Source organism: Apteryx rowi, unplaced genomic scaffold, assembly GCF_003343035.1.
Source record: "Apteryx rowi isolate R43461 unplaced genomic scaffold, aptRow1 scaffold_8, whole genome shotgun sequence".
Classification (NCBI taxonomy): Eukaryota; Metazoa; Chordata; class Aves; order Apterygiformes; family Apterygidae; genus Apteryx; species Apteryx rowi.
In genome coordinates this window covers 2,589,050-2,608,764 of record NW_020451093.1, presented here as the reverse complement: position 1 = coordinate 2,608,764, position 19,715 = coordinate 2,589,050, and the positions used below count along the sequence as shown (strand labels likewise).

The 19,715-nt window shown below is 36.8% G+C and overlaps 1 protein-coding gene and 1 long non-coding RNA gene across 6 annotated transcripts in view; one reads left to right on the top strand and one right to left on the bottom strand.

The window, feature by feature from the left end:
• DARS (aspartyl-tRNA synthetase) overlaps positions 1 to 12,021 on the top strand; it is a 39,251-nt gene extending 27,230 nt beyond the window's left edge. For 2 of the 3 annotated variants that reach the window (XM_026088956.1, XM_026088957.1), the window contains 9 exons: positions 2,070 to 2,181; positions 4,027 to 4,161; positions 5,273 to 5,420; positions 6,398 to 6,544; positions 7,517 to 7,559; positions 8,232 to 8,312; positions 8,953 to 9,064; positions 10,044 to 10,115; positions 11,831 to 11,974. In XM_026088956.1, coding sequence (XP_025944741.1) covers positions 2,070 to 2,181; positions 4,027 to 4,161; positions 5,273 to 5,420; positions 6,398 to 6,544; positions 7,517 to 7,559; positions 8,232 to 8,312; positions 8,953 to 9,064; positions 10,044 to 10,115; positions 11,831 to 11,922 — 942 coding nt within the window. In that variant the 3' untranslated portion in view covers positions 11,923 to 11,974. Of the gene's footprint in view, positions 1 to 2,069; positions 2,182 to 4,026; positions 4,162 to 5,272; positions 5,421 to 6,397; positions 6,545 to 7,516; positions 7,560 to 8,231; positions 8,313 to 8,952; positions 9,065 to 10,043; positions 10,116 to 11,830 lie in introns of all 3 variants that reach the window. The other variant, XM_026088955.1, reaches the window with a different exon arrangement.
• LOC112977061 lies at positions 4,168 to 19,574 on the bottom strand. Of its 3 annotated transcripts, none has more exons than XR_003257302.1 (4): positions 18,936 to 19,574; positions 16,271 to 16,364; positions 9,342 to 9,474; positions 4,168 to 4,403 (listed from the first exon to the last, which is right to left on the bottom strand). It is a non-coding gene; the product is annotated as an uncharacterized LOC112977061 (long non-coding RNA). The 3 variants fall into 3 exon arrangements; XR_003257301.1 differs by having other exon boundaries at positions 4,168 to 4,398; XR_003257303.1 differs by having other exon boundaries at positions 4,168 to 4,398; positions 16,283 to 16,364.
• Between the last annotated feature and the right edge of the window lie 141 nt (positions 19,575 to 19,715).

Here is a 19,715-nt window from a genome sequence, read left to right as displayed (position 1 = left end):
ATTTGGCTGCTTTCATAAATATTATTTTTAAACATAATTTAATGTAGATGACATTAAGATTTTTTGGTTTGCATCCTTGCTAAAGGAAGGAGTTACTACATTGCAAATTATTTTTAATGGAGATCAGAGTTATGGAAAGGCTGTGTTTCTGTGCACAGTTTTAGGCTTCAGAGCAAGTAATTGCTTTCAGGTTGGATTTAGCAAAATACCATTTTCCTTTTTCCTAGGAGTGTATAGGCTAGGGCTACATTCTTACCTTCTTTGGCATAAAACTGGTGTTGGTTCATCAAAAAGGCAAAGGAGGCATTGTTACTATCCCACTTTAAATGAATATGTTGGACATTTTGTCTCTAAATATTTTGAGAAACTGTTTAGTTTATCAAGAATTATATTGGTAAACCCAAATGTGACTGTTTTGGGTTGTCATCTCCTGGAAGATGTCTTTCAGATTTTAAGTAGGAGATGGTAATATATATACATGCATGCATACCCCCCATAAACATACATACATACATACACACACACATTTAGTTTCTGTAGAACTTCTAGTTTATATCCCCAATGTGATATTACACTAAAATTTTAATTGCTTTGATGTAACACTCTGCAAAGTTACATACAGGACTTGGGCTAAGTTTCTTGTCTTAGCATCTGTCTGACTCCTGAGACCAGTGGAAAAAGGGTGAAAACGTTTGAGGGTACTTTTGTAACTGTTGCTCAAAACCTCATTTCCTTCATTTTGAAAGTAGTGGGAGTAGTGGCTGTGGTTAATGCTATCAGACAGTGAGAGCCGCTAGCAATTACTTACTACAGTCTCAGCCGATTACACTGCTGTGATGTTTTATCAGTCTGCTAAAACTGCAGATACCTCCAAATTATTATGAATCTGCAGCAGTATTATAGCTTTCTCTTTCGGATTTTCAGTTGAGTGATATCTTTATCTTCCAGAGATGATGGATGTAGTTTTATTTCAACGTATCCAGTGTTCTGACTGACTGTCTAAATTTGGTGGTTATATAATTTGTTTTGATTGGGGTTTTTTGTTTTGTGGTTTGGTAGGAGTCACGTGAAAAAGCCCACAAGGCTCTTTACCCTAACTGAAAAGTTGGGTACCTTTCAGAAAGGAGAAGTAAACAGTGCTGTGACGCAGATTGTCGTAAAGAAATGTTCTGTCAGTTGTTTGCAAGAATTCGTTGATGTTTTTATATACACTTGTAGGTTGATAACTGTCAGGTCTCAAATGCTGCAAGCACAAAATCAGATATGGGTTCAGTGTTGACGTATTGCAGTGTTTGCAGCATTCGCTAAGTTTGGGTTTTTTGGTGTTTTTTTTTTTCACACTAAAGCCCAAGAGTGTTAAAGGAACATCTAGTGTAAGTATTTGTTAAGCAGATAAATAGCTTAACTGTGTCATGTACATAAGCAAATAAAAGATGATTGATTCAGGTTTTCATCTAAATGCAGGCAGCTTTTGGAGTAAATTTTGGAAAGACAGAATAATTGCTGTTCACATATTGGGTGTACGTGGACTGTTTTAAATGCTGCTAGAAGCTTAGATCTCTTTGGGTTGTTTTTGTGGTCATGTCTTACATGGTTTATGTGTGGCTATGTTTTACGTGAAAAACATTGTATTCAGTAGTCTTTAATAGAACCAAACAAACATTCCTACTATATATAACTTAAGACCGTTGCTTTTATCATGCATTATAGATTTCTGCAGCGGCTCTAGTTTAGTGTGGTAAAAGCTTTTTAATAGGTTTAGTGTTTTTATTTAATTTCTTCCTATAATATCTTTATTTGCAGAAGCACATCTCATAAATCAGTGATTCTTTAAATGCAGAACTGACCATACTGCCTCCTTTATAACTGAACATTCTATAAATTCAAATGAAATGTTTCTTTTGTTTCCTTTGCTATATTCTTTTTGTATAATAAATAATTATCAGATTTAGGCAAATATAACAAATCTTCCTAAGAGAAGAGATTCATCCTTCCAGCTGTCTGGAAGACTGGAAGAGTCTGGAAAATTAAACCAACTTAGGATTCATTATTTTGTCTTCTCCTTATAGACCTCAACTAGTCAGGCAGTCTTCCGCCTTCAGTCTGGTATTTGTCAGCTTTTCCGAGAAACTCTCATTCACAAGGGATTTGTGGAAATTCAGACTCCCAAAATCATTTCAGGTACTGTATATTTGATTCTGCAGCTACAGATCTGCTTTCTTTACAGTTGCTGAATGTAGCTATCTGCCAAAAATTTGGCAACCTTTTCTTTTTTAAAAAAACTGCATTTCTGATTTAGATATAATACAGCAAACTTCTAGCAGGTAATGAAGTTCTTCTGACTTCAGATGCTAAAACAATGACAACGCAAACATATATACCTAATTTCTGTACTCTGCAGTATATACAAGTTTTGATCTGGTTTAACAAAGATACAACATACAGCATATAAAGATGTGCAGTCTTGTGTTATCCTTCACACCAGTGTTCTGAACGCTAAGCACTGTCAGTCTAAAATCCCATGCCTAGTATCAAAACAAAAAATGTTCTAGTTTAAGTTAAGAGCAGCTTCCATCATGAAGAAGTCACAGCCACCATATCATGGTATAAAAGATGATGCCATTATAGAAAATATTAGCTGTCACTTCTGTAGCAATGAGCATATGATTGAGTGGAAGGTACTAGCATCATTTTTCTGAAAGTATGGCCTAACAGCTTCAGCCCAAATAAAAGTTTGGAAAGGTAGATTTAGCTTCTAATTCTGTTGTTAATCGGCTGTATTTTCTTCAAAAGTCAAATTCTTTGATTTACAGGTAGATGTTTTTCTTCCATCTCTGGTGTGCTGTGAGGTTTTGTTGATGTTGCTAAGACATATGGTATGGAAAATGCTACTGTAGGGCAGAATATTTGTAGTATTCTTATTGTACGTGTTTATTATATGCATACATTTTGCCTACTGAGTTTAATACTTTCCCATTTATATTTTGAAGATGGCTCTTCACTGAGATAAAACCAGTGTTTTTTAACAAAATCCATGTAAGCAACTATTCTTACTACATGGAAAGTACTGCTGAGCTATATGATTCACTACCTTTGTTTTGACTATATCTGTAGGAAAAGCATGAAGCATTGAAGACTCCCAAGTAGTTTATTTACATAGGACCTTTCAGGAAGTGCGCTGTTCTTTCTGTGCAGTGTACCATTGAAAGCAAGCAAGCAAGCATCCTATTGTTTGAATGAGATAATGTTTTGTAAAAATAACTAAGTTAAATAGATACAGTCCTTACTAAACTTCACATTTAAGTATCTTACCTATTTTAAGATTTGAGATTTTAAAAGTTGTTGACTTGTATTCAAAAATAACTATGCAGATATTCACCTAAACCATTTTAGTGGGAGTATTAGTAATGAAAGAAGAGAAACATTAATCTCAGTGGAATAGTTAATAATAGTAACAATATTTAGCACTTTACCTAGTGTTATCATAAGAATTTTTAAGGACTACTAACTAATATTTTACTCTGGCATGTTTTTGTTAGAAAGGTAGGCAGCTGTAACTCTCATATCACACATTGGGAAAAGTAAAGGTAAAGTGACTCAGCTGATAGTTTAAGCAGTTTACAATGAGGAATTCAAATGCATGTGTTCTTGGCTCCTTTTTTCTTAAGGTAACTTGCTGTGCTAATTGCCTCATACTGAGAGAAGGGTTCAGACCTTTGGCAGATGTCTTCTGGTAAATGTAGTCTTGCATCTCGGCTTCTGCGGTTAACTCTGGCTTTGTAGGTGAAGCGAACAGCTGGGAATAGTAACATCTTAAACTACCCCAGCTAAATTTGCAAGACAGTGTCTGACAGTCCTGGGCCACAAAACTTCCCTTAACATTAATGGATACCACTGTATCTTTTTCATCTAATATGCTTGAAGAAAAATCTCATCTTTAAACATAAGCCCAATAGTACTTGAATCAGTCTATTTCTGATTATTTTTTCATTTTTATCTTAACTACTGTAAGCATTTGTGTTTCAGCTGCCAGTGAAGGAGGAGCCAATGTTTTTACTGTATCTTACTTCAAAAGCAGTGCCTACCTGGCTCAGTCTCCACAGCTGTACAAGCAGATGTGTATATGCGCTGACTTTGAAAAGGTTTTCTGCATTGGGCCAGGTAAGAAGAGCATTGGTTTATCCAAACTGTGAAGTGTGCAGTGATGTCTTTTGGCAGTTGTGGGACAAATAAGATAACGTGTACACTAAAAGCTTGAATAGTTTCACTTTATATGGTTTCACTTACCAAACACAAATTTCAGTTGGGGTGACTAATGAGGTTGAGTAAGGTTGAAAGAGAAGTTTCTGGAACAAAACTAAAATGCTGAAGTTAAGGTGGCATACTCTTCTCCAGTGCCTACTCTTCCAGGAGGAGAAAGAATTGTTACATTGGAAATCAATAATATGATGAAGTTAGTAAAACATCTAACAACACTGTAATTGCTGAAGCTTGAAGTTTTCTATTAAACATGCTTTATTTGCCCAATAGCAAGCAGTTAAAAATAGGCAATCTAGGTTTTGTGTACCTCAGATCTCATATTAAAATGTACTTATCCTTTGGTCTTTTATATGTACCAAACAGCTTTATTTAGAAAACACACATGTTTAAGTGGGCTGTCAGTAAATAATCCAAATTTAATAATTTCCAATCTCATGCTCTCTCTTTTCCCAAGACCTCAAAGTCAGGTTTAAAGACATCTAAGCTGGAAATGCTGGAAAACAAGTCAATAATAGCTTACAAAAATAAAAGAAGATGCAAGGATTTCAGAAGATTTTGAATGTCTTGTCTTTTTAATTTCTAAATCATGAGTCATGGTTTGTAGAAAGACATGTTTATTTAGACTCATATACTTGAAAACAAACAGACATACACATGTGCAGAAATCCTTTTCTTCTGAAAAAGGCAGCTTTTCAAATCTGAAAGTTCTTACATGCCTGAAAGCTTGTCTGTTTTTTCCACTCCTGTCAGTCTAACACAAGGTACTGCCTCCTTACAAATCTTGTCTCTCTTATATCCTTTGACTATCACAGCTACAATAATGTTGCCACTGTTTACAAATGATGCTTTGCAGCAGTCAGTTTTCTCTTTGGTTTTAGGTAAGAGTTGTCGTGTCTAAAGGCAGCATTGTCTGCCTGGTCCATAAGCTGATGTGAATTATCTGGTTGGGTTTTTTTTTCAAACTAAAAATATAATTTCAGGTAAATAGAATTTCTGGTGTTTAATTTTACAGTATTTAGAGCTGAGGACTCCAATACACACAGACACCTGACTGAGTTTGTCGGTCTGGATATGGAAATGGCTTTTAATTATCATTATCATGAAGTGGTAGATGAGATTGCAGATACCTTGGTGCAGATATTCAAGGGACTTCAGGAAAGGTAACTAGAGCATTTTCCATTTCATAGGCAACTTCATTTGTAGGAGATCTCTCTTAATACTGTGGTATGAAATAGGCGGGCATTTTATCCTCAGCCTGACAGGTAATCATTAGTAATCTGATTTACAGGAGAGCTTCAAAACTAACACTCTTGCTTTGCGCTTAACTGTTTCTCTGTCTAACTTTTAGAGTTCAGTAAAGCCATAGGCCAGTAAATTTTCTGGTTTTAGCTTGATTTGCACCTCCTAGAGTATGCTAGATTGCACTAAGAAAACCTGCTGTTCACTGGTGAATAAGCTTCCTAACAGAACTGATCCATCATTACTGTAAAATATCCTTCCTTTTATGCCATCAGAGGTAGACTGATTGGTCTATTAATCTTAATATTTACTGTTTAAGAAAGCTTTCCTGAATCAAATAAATTGTAATAGACTGCATCTCTGCCATGAAAGCAGTGAAGATTATTTTCCATTATTTGCAGTCTAACTCATTAAAAAAGCTAAGCCAGCAGTTTAAGGAGTGGTTTTCATTTTCTTACAGATTAGAGTATCTTGACAACAGAAATGCAAATCTTTTCAGCTGACTAGATGGAAATTTTTCTTTTATATTTGAAATTGTACAAATCAAAGGAGAGCCCAACTAAATACTACAAATCAAAAGGATGATTTAAATATGTCTTTATTCTGAAGAATTTGACCTAGTCAATAATTTTTTACAAAAGGAATAAAACAGAAGTAATAGTAAAATACTAATATGTGTATCATTTAAGTAGATTGCATTAACTTGCATGAAGCATTTCAGTAGGATTATACAGAACTTTTCCAGAAGCTGCTTTAAAAAAATTTTATATGTTGCAAGAGGGACCTCTTGTGGCAAAATTGTATTGGCATTGCAAAACCATTATTAGCTACAAGAAGATTTAACACTTCTTGATTGTTTTGTACTTTGCTTCTGTTCTTTTTGTTTTCTTGTATATAGATTTCAAAGTGAAATTCAGACAGTGAACAAACAGTTCCCGTGTGAACCATTTAAGTTTTTGGAGCCAACTCTGAGGCTGGAATACTGTGAAGCTGTGGCCATGCTTAGGGAGGCCGGTGTTGAGATGGGTGATGAAGAAGATCTGAGGTATTTTGGCAGTACTGAAATGTGTCAGACTTGTGATAGTAAAGAATTGGTGTTGTACTATGCAACTGACAGGCCTTGAAATGAATAAACTGTTCTCATATCCAGATCTCCTGACAAATAATGGATGGATATGAAAATAGGCCTTTCTTTCACTGCAGACTGTGCACAAAAACTCTGAGATCCAAAGGAAAACAACTTAAAATATGAAGTGAGAGGAACTTTGAACCTTCTAAGCATAAAAGAAGCATTTGTTTGCCTAACAATTACAGTCCTTCATATGAATTGTCACATTTTTTTGAGTAGGATTAAATTAAAAGCTTCTTCAGTCTGAAAGTCTTTCTTTTCCATAACACCTCCCCATTTCCTCCTTCCACCTCTCAGGAAAAATGTTAAGCGGTCATGATCTCATTACCATTGACTGCCTGAAAGATGGGTTTAATTAACAGATACATAAATGCTTCTAAAGACACTTACTAAATTAAAACATTTCTCTCCAATACCATTATGATAATATGCTATTTTACAATTAAAGGATCCATGCATCAAAGAAGTTTCAATCTTAGGAGTCTGATATAGCAAAATGATTCCTTCGGTAACTGTTCATGGTGTTTCTCACTTACCGTGCGTAAGAAAAATGGCTGTGTGAGGTACGTGCCAATAGCAAATTTAGTGCACAAATTATCAGTGATCTGAATATAGTGACTTAGAAGTAGGTATAGTAAGGGCAAGAGTATCTTTAGGTGTCAGTTAATTTAAGGAATTTCTAGGACCAACTACAAAATATTTAGGAACAGAAACAAATATACTTGAGTTTGGAAACTGCTGTCTGCACAATCCAAAACACTCAGAAACAAGTAATGCATTTTGTAAGAGTGGGATGCAGCAAATAGCTTCTAAACTTTTTAGCTTTATGAAGTATATAATCAGTAAAAGTTTAAATCACTTAATTTTAATGGTGAGAATCTTTTTCAGCACACCTAATGAAAAGCTCCTGGGACGCCTGGTGAAGGAAAAGGTAACTATTATTTTAGAATAAATGAATTTGTTATTGAAACTGAAGCCTGAACTCATGGAATCACTGCGTATAATTGCCTGCTTCGTATTAAACAATTTTTTATGTACTGATTGAGAAGATTCATCTCAGAACATGCATAAGTTAAGACAGTTTGCGACTGGCATAAGCATTTCTTGACTGTTCTGACTGCATTTACATTTTGCTGTTACTTAATCTATTGTCAGTTTTTTCTTTATCATAAGTTGTTTTAAACCATTTTCAATCTGTTTTATACTTGCTTTATTTTTATCACCTGTTAGATTAAATACACCAAACAGATAGATAGTTCTTTCCAAAAATGTTTCTTAGGATAATTAAAAACACGTATTCTGATTAATCCTTTAGGAGAAGACAAGTCTTTGGCAAAAAATAAATACAACAGTTATTATGGCAAGACATTTTACTGTTAAATGTCCTAAAGTTCAAAATAGAAGAAATATTGGAAAACTGAAAAATAACAATATTTTTACTGATAACAATTGTTTTTGAAGATAACACTGTCAAACTTGTGCAAAGTTATTGGGGAATTTTTTTTTAAGATTTCAAAGATTAACTGGTTGGGTCTTCCTCTTGTAATTTTTTACATCAATTTATCTTGTACTAACTGTTTTAAATTATTTTCTTTTCTGTCAGTATGACACAGACTTCTATATTCTTGACAAATACCCTCTTGCTGTGAGGCCTTTCTATACAATGCCAGACCCAGTAAACCCTGTAAGTAAAATCCTTTGTTGTTGTGTGACTTTTTTTTTTGAAGTTGAAATTGTTCTGCGTAAGGATAACCTGACAAAATAGATAAACGAAAGTACTTTTATATGATCTGCTGTTATAAGTGAAATTCTGATAACAAGAGTTTATCAGTGTTACATGACTCATAAAATGTTTACAGTTACTCTTTACTGGTGAAAGTGTCCCAGAAGAAAACAAATCAAGCTAAAAATAGGGGTAGCTCTATGAAGAGATTTCTATGGTCAGAGCATTGGTGCTTCTGCTGCAATCTCTGAAAAATATATTCTTCCAGTGCAACAGGCACTTTAACAGAAAATATGGGTTTTTTACATTGCTATAAATTTCCCAGTTTATTACTAAATCCAGAGTAAATATTTCTATACCATCTTTTGCTGCAAGTATAATGGTTTTTCAAAGGGTGTGTGGATGAACTTCAGTTTTTAAAATCTAATCCAGTCTAATGAGAGGAGCCAAATTACTGTAATTTAAGGGCAGTCCCCAAATACATTGCACTTTTACTACACAACTTTGGATAGCATAAGCAAAGTTATTGACAGTTGTATATCTGCCACCTTTAGGATAAAGCAACTGTAGGTAGCAAATAAACTCATCTTTGTCTTTCCAGAAAAACTCCAACTCTTACGATATGTTCATGAGAGGGGAAGAAATTTTGTCTGGAGCTCAGAGAATTCACGATCCTCAGCTGCTGACAGAAAGAGCCCAACATCATGGCATTGGTAACAAGTTAAACAATATAAAGCTAAACTTAAGTTTGTACATCATGATAGGATTTGTTTCCTTTAGAAAAAGAAGTATTTGGGGGGCAGAATTTGATACATGGCAGTATTACTAAAATGGCAGTACTGCCTATTGCATAATTTTAGTCTATCTCATTCTGTTTAACCATTTTAATCTAGAGTGGTGGTATTAAGAAACTGGTTAGTTTCCCCAAAACACCATGATGAAAACGGATCATTTCTGAGGGCTTTAGAGAGATCACAGCACAGGAAGTACCTGCAATGGAATGAGGGCAGACAAGCAAGTCTCATCCTGCCAGTGCCTCTGCGCACTCTCACAGACCTCTTACAGAGTACTCCAGCAGAGTCCTGTGGGGTTGGTGGGTTGGTGGTCCCTTTTAAGCCTTGAACTGTGAATCAACAAGAAAGAAAAAGAACCATTCAGGAAGCCTCCATTGGTGAAATTAAAGAAGGACTCAACAGGGACAAGGCTGGCTAATAGTAAAACAGTAAAAGTAAATTAGGTGGCAATCAGGAGTCCAATGTGTAGATTATGGTTTCAGCAGATGACAGAGTGAGGTTGCAGATAGGAAGTAGCAACAAAAGTAGCTCTCATTGTAGCAAGATGGAAAATAGTTGCTGAATCTTCACTTTCTCACTGCAGTGTATCCAGGAAGTCACAGTTTTCCATAAATTACAAGGAGTAGTTGGGCCTACCTCTTACTTGGTTCTGAAATGCCTTTCCTCATTAAATTATTAACAAAATTATAAAATAAAATGGCTATAGTCATAATTTCTAGACCGTGTTGGATCATTTGTATCTGTTTGATGAGAACCCCCGTTATTTTCTACATCGCATTGGTACACTCAAAACACACATTTTGTTGTGTTTGCAATCCTCTAGTCACTTGTATGTTTGACTTGGGGTTCATTAAGCAGGTGAGAAATTAATGGAAGTAAACATCTTTTTCCTCTCTAGATTTGGAGAAAATAAAGGCCTACATTGATTCCTTTCGTTTTGGTGCACCTCCACATGCAGGTGGTGGAATAGGTGTGTATCTCTATTTTATTTACTTTGTATTAGCCTGAGCTTAACTTAAACTGCTTGGTCTCAAGCAGGGTTCAATATCAAATTCAAAATAGTAATCTTGTTAGGTAACTGTGTGAGCTGTTTATGCTGGAGTATTTAAGGAGAGAAGCTAATATGTAAGAATCATTATAAAATAAATATGCAAAGTATTAAGGGCACAGTTAGACAAATTTCAAAAGCAGATGATCGCAAGAAAAAATGCTGACTTGCTAGACAGGTGGGTCACCTTCAGATTTGACCAATGAGGAAATCTTTAGGAAGAAACAAAATACTGTATTATTCATGGCTTTATCATAGCCTACTAATATTGGAGGCTTCTGGTCCCTTAGTGCATTTGATGAAGCTGTTGTGCTCTGAGGAGAAACAAGTGATTGCTTCTGTCCTATTCACAGTGGTCTGACTGAATGTCACTGATCAGCTTTGGCTGATGCTAAATGTTTCGACAAAGTTATTGTATCCGGAGGCCTCCCTTCTTGGATGTGAACATTTTACATCCTAAAGTTTTCAGTTGTCGTCCTACTGTTTATATATCCTACTGTTTTCATTAGCAAAACGTTATCTGTTCATGCATGTGAAAAAGGACGCTTTGTAGGTTCTGAGCAACATCCACGATTTCTTTGAGTCAGTCTTTCTGGGTTCGTCTTACTTTTGTAAGAATATTTATTAAATTTTCGGCTTGTTTTCAGAACAATTTCCTAAGTATGCCCTTAATAAATGCAATACGCTATTGAGAGCAGTTTTGAAATACTTGCCAGATGTAAAAACCTCAATGGTTGGGCACTATGTATAAGCAGAGGAGATGCACACAGCATTTGCAAACGATACAAAATCATTTAGTTGTGTCAGGACTAATATCAAGGAAGCTGAGACTACATCTGTTCTGTAACGTAAATGCTCCCCATGGCACATCCCAGAGCCTAGGCCAAGTACCATGCAAACAGAAGATCCTGTGAGAATGAACGCTGGTTCCTAGCTGTTTCATATGGAAACCCTAACATGGGAGGGCAAGGCAGATGTGAAAAGTAGTATGCATCTGGGATTCAGCTCAGCATGGCTGGTGTGCACGTATAGCCCCCATGGATCAGGAAGTCCTTCCGTGTTCAGCAGTATACATGTACAACCTCTAAGGTTTCAGGAAGACAGAACACAGCAACCAATGAAATATTTAGTATTATCATAAAGATACCAGTTGCACCGGTACATATTGCTCAATCTAAATTTTTGTACTGCAGAGGGCTTGGGATAAACTTCTCTGAAAGTAGATTTTTACTATAGTTGCTTATGGCAATTAATGCCTCTTGCGCTGAAGCATTTGGTACCAGCTCTTGAGAGTGGTTTGATCTATACTGCTGACCTTTATTCAAGATGGAGTTTTCTGAACCTCTGCCCCACGTTTGTTTTCAACACCATCTCTTTCTTGAAAGTCCCAAGTGATTCAAAACAAGGTTGAGCCTCTAGCACCCTTGCTAACTGATACATGTTCCAAATGAAGTATGTATCATTGTAGAAGGTACTGTATGTAAAATTCAGTTTTTGGTTCCAGCTCCTTTCTGAAGTCAAGCAGTCTTTGGTCATGCTACTATATGTGAGGTTGGCTGTAGTTACAGAGTGTGTTTGACTTCTTAAGTGTTTAGGACCAAGAACTAACTATACTGGTATTTTTTCATTTGTTTTAGGGCTGGAAAGAGTAACTATGCTGTACCTGGGGCTGCACAATGTTCGTCAGACCTCCATGTTCCCACGGGATCCCAAACGACTGACACCTTAACATGATCTGCTTTTGAAAGTTTCTCATATCCCCTGCTACTGATGAACCTGTATTGATCTGAGCATTGTAATATGCAATAAAACAAGAAAGTCTAATTTACTGAAGGGCCACAATAATTTTTTTTATTCCTTAGCAATTTATTTAAAAGAAAATATTTTAACTGATCAGGACTCTTTGTATTAGGAACTGGGTGCACATTTTTTAATGAAAATGTGATACTTGAGTTAGTTATTCTAGTGTCACTTTCAACTGTATCACGTTTCTAAGCATTTTAATAAATTATACAATAAAAAAATCTTCATTTTTAACTTATGTCAGCAAGATTGAATATTCTTAAGTGCAAAATTGGACTAAAGCTAAAATAACTGGATGTTTGCAATTCAAAAAGCAGGAGGAAAACAGCAAATTGCTAATTTACATGAGTACCAGTTAGAGAAGCAGGTGAAAAGTAGAACATTCTTGAAAAAGTCTTCATATGGAATTGTGAAAAATAGATTGCAATAAATCTCTCAAAGTAAATGAGATGCAATATGTCTTTGTTTTGTTTTGTGTCCTTACAAGATAATCATGAATAGATATGAAGGTTTTTTGAAAACTGATGCTGTAACTGCCTGAAGTTTATTTGCTTTCTTTCTTCTTACTTTTGTAACTTTTTTTGAAAGTTGTTTACAAGCAGTAGGTCCATTCTTTGTCTTATGTTACTATTTGAGAAGGGATAGGAGATTGCATACACTCACAGGATAACATGAGGGATATATGATATATTCAGAAAATAAATGGATGGTGAGCTTGAGAGCAAGTCATGTATTTTTCTGCCTGATCCAGCCTCTGGGATGACTAACAAAACAAATCAGTGAGATTTTTATCCATCTATTGCCGGTGAAAGAAAAGCAAATAATGTAAGCAAGCCAGCTATTTCAGTTTTTTAATTTGTAAATGCTGTGAACAGCACATCAGTGTTGTACATTTTGGGAAACTGGGTGTTTTTGTAAGTTGGGAAGAGTACTTTTAAAATTATTTTTAGACATTCATTCTCTCAAATGAATCACCTACTTGAACCTCCTCCTTAATTAAAAAGGCACTTCTCTTCCTCTTCCCAACTTAAAGGATATGTCCTGCATTTTGGGAGGAACCAGTATATTTAAAACTTCCTTTTATTTACTATGCCAGAGTTTTTCAAATTTAAAATATTTAAGATTGGATGCCTAAAAGTAAAGGATTTAATTCCTTATTTCGGCACTGCAATTCAGTTAGTCTAATTTTCAGACATATTGTAATTCCTGACTTAGAATGTTGGCCTTAATATTTTACATGCTTAGGGAACTTTTAATAGGAGCTATGCTTTAGGCAGTCAATCTTATTGTTGCTACCTCGATTTTCAAATGTCAGAGAAGTCAGATATTGGCTATGCTACAAAAAGGTCAGAGAGGCTGTATATAGTTCTGTAGAATTTCACAAAAGGGCAAATCCTCTTTCACAGCTGCCATTGAACAAGACTTGATTTTAATGTTTTGTGACGGGTTCTCCATTATAAAAAAAAAAAAATCATTTTAGGAATACTGAAAGTCATTAGGAAAAATACTGGAAATGTGAAACTTAAGCTTTGTTTAGAAGTCACATGATTCAAAGAATAACATACCATGCGGTTTCACTCACCAGTCCACTGAATTATTTACCCTGGAATTTTCCCAAAATTATTAACTTCTGCTTAAAATGTTACCATGCACTCCATTGTATTTACAAAGCTAAATGGATTATATATACAGCTTATCATCATAGACTTACTACCAATGAATCCAAGTTTCAAAACAGTTGGTAATTCAGTTTAGCCAACCAGAATGAATTAAATTACTTTTGTTCCTACAGAGCTGTAATGTATTCCACAGTGGAAGCACTTTCTTCTGATAATAAACAAAATTACTAAGTTACATTTTGTGCCAAAAAAAAAAAAAATCTGAGAACTATGTTCATTGCTCTAGATTTGGCAGCAAATTTTGAGCATGCACTCCTTCTGTCACAACTGTGTGTGGGCTGATTCGGTTAGTTATTCAAACTCAGGTTTTAGTTTGATTTATTCATACTAGCTATACAAAAAACAGATTTAGGATAGAGGCCCTGATTCCTCTGTATGCATAATCCTTACTATGAAATTTTTTCTTAGCTATCTGAAAATAATTTTGATCATAAATCAAAATACAAAATGCATCTGCCCTGAATGTCATTTTAATAGAATACTTTAATATGAGCTCAAAGTTTAGTTTAAAACTTAGTTTAAAACTTTGCAAATAGTAATTTCAGAACTTTATGTTGCTTTGATAAGTAGCAATTCTGCTTTGATAGTTCTGCAAGTCAAATGGGTAATCCTTTATTTCCACTAGCTTTTGCAGGGATTTTAGCATTTTACATGGAGTCCACATAGTTTGACTGGTGGAGAAGCAGCAACAATTTTATTTTTTGAATATTGTATGATATATGGATATAGGTAATTACAGTCATTTGCAATTTCTTAAATACCAAAGAACTCAAAAGGGCATTATTAGTAAGAAATAGCCAAGGAGTCATCTGTTATAAACAACGCACAACCTCATTTTCATCTGCAGTTTAACTAAAATATTTTCCTCTGAAAACCCATCTGTGTTCAATGAGTTGTCTGAATCTGCTCAGCAGGAAAGAGGATTGAGAACTATTGTTCTGGAAGCCAAGTGCAGGACTGTTTTCCCCATGGCTGTATACTCCCTCCCTGTGATCCCACCTCTAGCAGCTGGGAGATAGTCCTACATAGTACCAGCTTTCCTGGCAAGACACTTCTGAGTATCATTTTAATCTGTAAAACAGGTGCAGAGCAGACATGGGAAGATTACCAGGCATATTATTTTATGGAATATAAGATGACAAACTGGATTGCAAAATTAAGGAATAATAAAATACTGAATGTTCTCTTAAAACTTTAAGAAGAAAGATGCTGGATTACATTAATAAGCTGTAACTGCTTTGGGGAGTTCTATTTTCCCTTTCCTGTGGCTACTAGCTTCATGGCTGGACCAAGCTCTCTGCAGTTACAGCTCTCTGACTTTGCTTCCTTTTCTTTACTTTGCCCAGTCCCTAGCCAGGAATGAACAAGCACAAACTTGAGCTCCAGAAGTCATGTAAGAACAATGTATTTCAATCAGCTTCCTTTAAACTCACTATTAGAACTACTTGAGAAAGTCAGGCCACATCCTGTTCAACTTCAATCTCCCTTTTCACGCTATCCCACCTTCTATTCGTCTTCGTCCACGGTGATTTGCTCTGCTACTTAGGAGACTGTCGGTGTTCCTAGTCACTTTAATTTCTCAGTTAACCTTAAACGTGCATTTTTTTGGTCTTTTTTCTCTCCCTGAACAATCAGCTGATGCTGAGAATCTGACCAACACATCAGTTTTAATCAGAGTATGGTGTTGCAGGCAAGAGTGTAAGAGGGAGCGTGCAACCTCCATTAACCTCCCTAGGACTTTAAAAAGAAGATTCAAAGCTTTCTACAGAGGAGAAACAGAATGTGACATGGTTTTTAGCCTCCATAGTATGAACATAACACAAACGTTTATGCTGAGTGGGTATATTGACAAATGCAGTACAGTTACTGTGTGTATTTTCCTGTACTCAGGGAAAAAGTGCACTCTAGGAGAGTATCATTTACGCAAGTGTTGAAGGAAAGGGCATTTAACATGCATATAAAATTTGTTAGAAATGAACCCTGCGGATGCAGGAAAGGTAACAGACTTGTAGTGGGGCTAAGAAAGTCACTCCACAGTTTTACTCTTTTTGCACAATATGATCATACTAGAACAGTAAAACAAGTACCCAAAAAAAGCCTTAGGAACTCTATAGATTCTAATGCCAAGATATTGATTTCACTTCACATTAATAGGTGGGATCAATGCTTACATTTCTAACGGACAATTTCCACATCATTAATCTGTTATATCAACCTAATGTACAGAATTCATAGGCAAAGCAAGAAAGGATAGAAGCCATTTTTCCATCATAAGTGAGGATTTCCATCATTTTTTATTTCAGTACTTAGAAAGTAAGCATTGATTTGTTTCCACCCATGATGACAAAGTTCAAAACTTGTTCCTTTATAGTCTCATAATAATGAAAATTTCAGTTTTCAAGGAAAACAATCACTAAAGCATAACTTCCAATGAAAAGAAATATTTTTTCCAAATATACAGAATTTGTTGCCTGCATTTTATTTATATTTCCAAGGGTCTGTGTCTACAGACAGATAAGGAAAATACTGTTAATGACCTAGAGATTAAAAGCAAGCAAAAATGATGAACAACTGTCATGGTCTCTTTTACCCTACCTCTGCTTCTACCTTTTTGCTCCTCCTTTTCTTTTACAGACTGACTTGCTGATTTCTATTTTCTTTTAGTAGCATTCCCCAAATCCACAATCACCTGTAAAAGAGAAGCTCTAAACATGTTAATTCCGCTAGATAGCAATGGTCTCTTCTGATATGTTGCTAATCTGTAAGGAGTTAAAAGAGTTCACTTACTTGTCTTTAATCTTACTAACTCTCAAAATCTTGCATGCTTTCATTGCAATGACTGACTAAGGTTACAGTTGTTTTCATGTTCTGTTTACTTCCAAAAAAACCCCTGACACTCTTGCAGATTTGTCTCCTGAAGCTTGAAATGATTTGTTCTTTTGATTCATTCATATGGTAATTGCATAAGTTTAATCAGCTATTACTTTATGTAGAAGGAAAAGTGTTTCAATCACACACTAACTGTGCCGCTAACTTTGTATTCTCATCTTTTATCCCTTAAGGTTTTCCTGATAATAATAAAATGAAGATATAAACAAACTCTGAAAGACTTCTCTTGTAGAAAGATCTTTCTCAGAGAAGATACTAAGCTCCATGTGTTTCAGTTTCCAGATAAAACTTGCAAAGTCTTTCGGAATCTTTTCTCAGTTGTGGGTTATGTGATTTCCCCACCCCACCCCTTACTGTGCTGTTTTTACTAATACAGTGACCAAGAACTAGAAGAGAAACAGACAGGCTTCGGGAAGCATGTCAGCTGGATTCTACTCCTGCTGCTATCCTGTTATCAACCGATGGCAAGATACGTAGCCTCTCCTCACTTTGGTTCTCACAGCTTGGGCAAGGGACGGCATGTTGCTTCCCACCACGATATCTGAATAGTGAGCTTATCTTTATTAGATGCTTTAGAAGCACTAGAGATGTTTGTGTAGGAGCACTTTTTAATCACTTTTAATTACTCTAAAATCCAGATGATGTTGAGTCTGACCTGATGATGCATGAGCACATTACAGCTGTGGGATGAAGCAGAATCCAAACAAGTAACTTCCCTGGACTAGGACAGCTTCAACCAAGGCAAGCTCAGGTTTATCTATATTTTAATTTAAATATTAAAAACACAGTGCAAACAGACTTAAGTGTTTCTACATAGAGACAGTTGGCTTCAGTCAGACTCAATAGCTCTGCCTCAACATTAGAACTGTAAGTAGGAGTAAGACGGTGGGAGGCAACTGGATCTTGTGCAACAAAGAGCCAATTTCCTCATGTAAGGCTTGAGCATGAAAATGTTGGCTATTGCTGGTAAACTACAGCAAAGAGCAGCTAAAGCGACTCATCTGCAGAGGGATAAATATAGTGACCTATGTATGTCACTTGTGCAGTGTCCATTAGGACAATCCTTGGAGAAATATCTGCATTAATCATTCACTTTAATTCTTCAGCTGTTCAAATTAAGGAGCCTCAACCAGCAGTCATGCCTCAAGATACACGAGCAGAAATTGCAACTCTGAGTCCTCTAACATAGAGGAAGCAAAACAATACACAGGAAGTCCTGTGAATGTGGAGGGGCACTGGGTTTTTTTGTTTTTTTCAATGCAACAATGATTTCTTAAGGGCTTTGGATTACAACAAGTTTTTACAGCAGTGATAAACTCTTCAAAGGCTGATAAGAGAGAGGACAAAGCTTAACTAAACAACAAGCAGGAGGGCATCATGAGGGGTCAGCTGGCCCCAGCTGATTGTTTACAAATATGTGTCATTTAGAGGCAGCTGTCAACACATCAACCTCTCTGAAATGAGGCTCATGAGGACGATGGGAAAAAACTGTCAGATTGCAGGCAGTAAGGCAAGTACTTCAGCCTTTTAGCTCTTGTGGGGCTACAGGAATAAATCTGTATTCTCTCCAAGGCAAGCTTCCCTCTCTATGGATACAGAAACACATTCTCCCTACAGCACACTGAGTTAGCTGTTACCAATAACCATGCAAAGCTTGTAGAAGGAGTTCTGCTCTCCGAAAAAAAGATGTATTTTCTTGACAGTCATAACTAGAGTATGACTTCCACAAACAGATTTTAAATATTTGTTTGGGTATTATCAGTGTATGCTTGGGAGATGGGGGAGAAATCACTCAAGAATATTTCTGTTTGGGGGTTTTTTGGTAGAGAAAAATAATGAAGAACAGCAGAAATGATCATTCTAGGGTGAATTATGATTTGTATTAAAAATAAACAAGCCTCACAATCAACTTGCTCTTGTGCACACTTTTGCTAGTACTATCTCACAAACAAGAATGGAATTCACTCCAAATCTTTTAGGAATTATTTAGTTCTGGTATTTTCTTATTTTCTTTGAATACAATAACACTATTGCAGGAAGTTTGTGCTGCTGGTACATTTTTAAGTATTTCAGAACCAAAAAAAAAAAAAAACCCAACAAAATCAGTCTTTAGCTGCCTTAATTACAGCAGAAGTGCCATCCACTGTAGGCAGAGAAATTAATATCTTTCCAGGTAGCAGAGCAATTCTAAGCAATTCTTTATTGATATTAATATAACCGCTGCTGGTAAACAGCATCAGCCACCAGTGCTCCTTCAGCGACGGCTGTCAGCCATGGCATCGCTTGGCCAATGTTACCTTATACCATCCTACAGTTAGGTGCTGCATTACAAACGGAGCTAAGTAACTCCGAACGAAGGCCTGACTCTCACCTGGTTTAAAGCAGGCTCCCTTCACACCAGGCTAGTCTTCCCCAGGTGGAAGGTGTTGACGAAACACTGCAGCCTATTTTTGCCAGCGAGAAGGGCGCACAGCTGCCCGAGATGTCACCCTCAGGCAGTGCAGGGATCCCCACAGCACCCTGCTTCTTCACCACTGCTCTGGATGTACCAGCAGAATTTTAACCCCAATTATTCTAGCTTTTTTCCTTCTCTAGGAAACCAGTAAACTGTGTAAGTTAGATCAGCCTAAGACTCTGCTAATTTATTCAAGATGAGACTAACGCACACCAGCCCACCAAGCTGGAAAACCCAAAGTAGCTATAATCACGCACTGCAGGCTCCTCCTTGCTTATAGGACACGTTCTTCTATCAGAGACTTAAGCCTTCAACTACAAGAAGTACGACACCCGCCAGAGGAAGCCAAGCGCACGGGTAACCGCTCCTTCGGGAGCGGGGTGCTGACGAGAGCAGCCAGGGTTAGCGCCCACGCCGCCTGCTGGCCGGGCGGCTCCCCAGCCCCCCAGCTGCCCACAGCCCTGTTACACCCCGAGGGCAACCTAAAGCCCAACCGCGGCCCCAGTCCACCCGCTTTAAACCTTTCCCCCGGGGAGGGGGGAGGGAGGAGGAGAAATTCACCGTGCCAGACATGGCGCCCCGCCGTCGCGAGGAGAGCCCCAACGGCCGCGCGGGGCGGCGCGAGGCCCGCCCCCGGGCCTGACGCCATCGCGTTTGGCGCGAAAGCGCTCGCGAGGGCGGGGCTCTGCGTGCCGG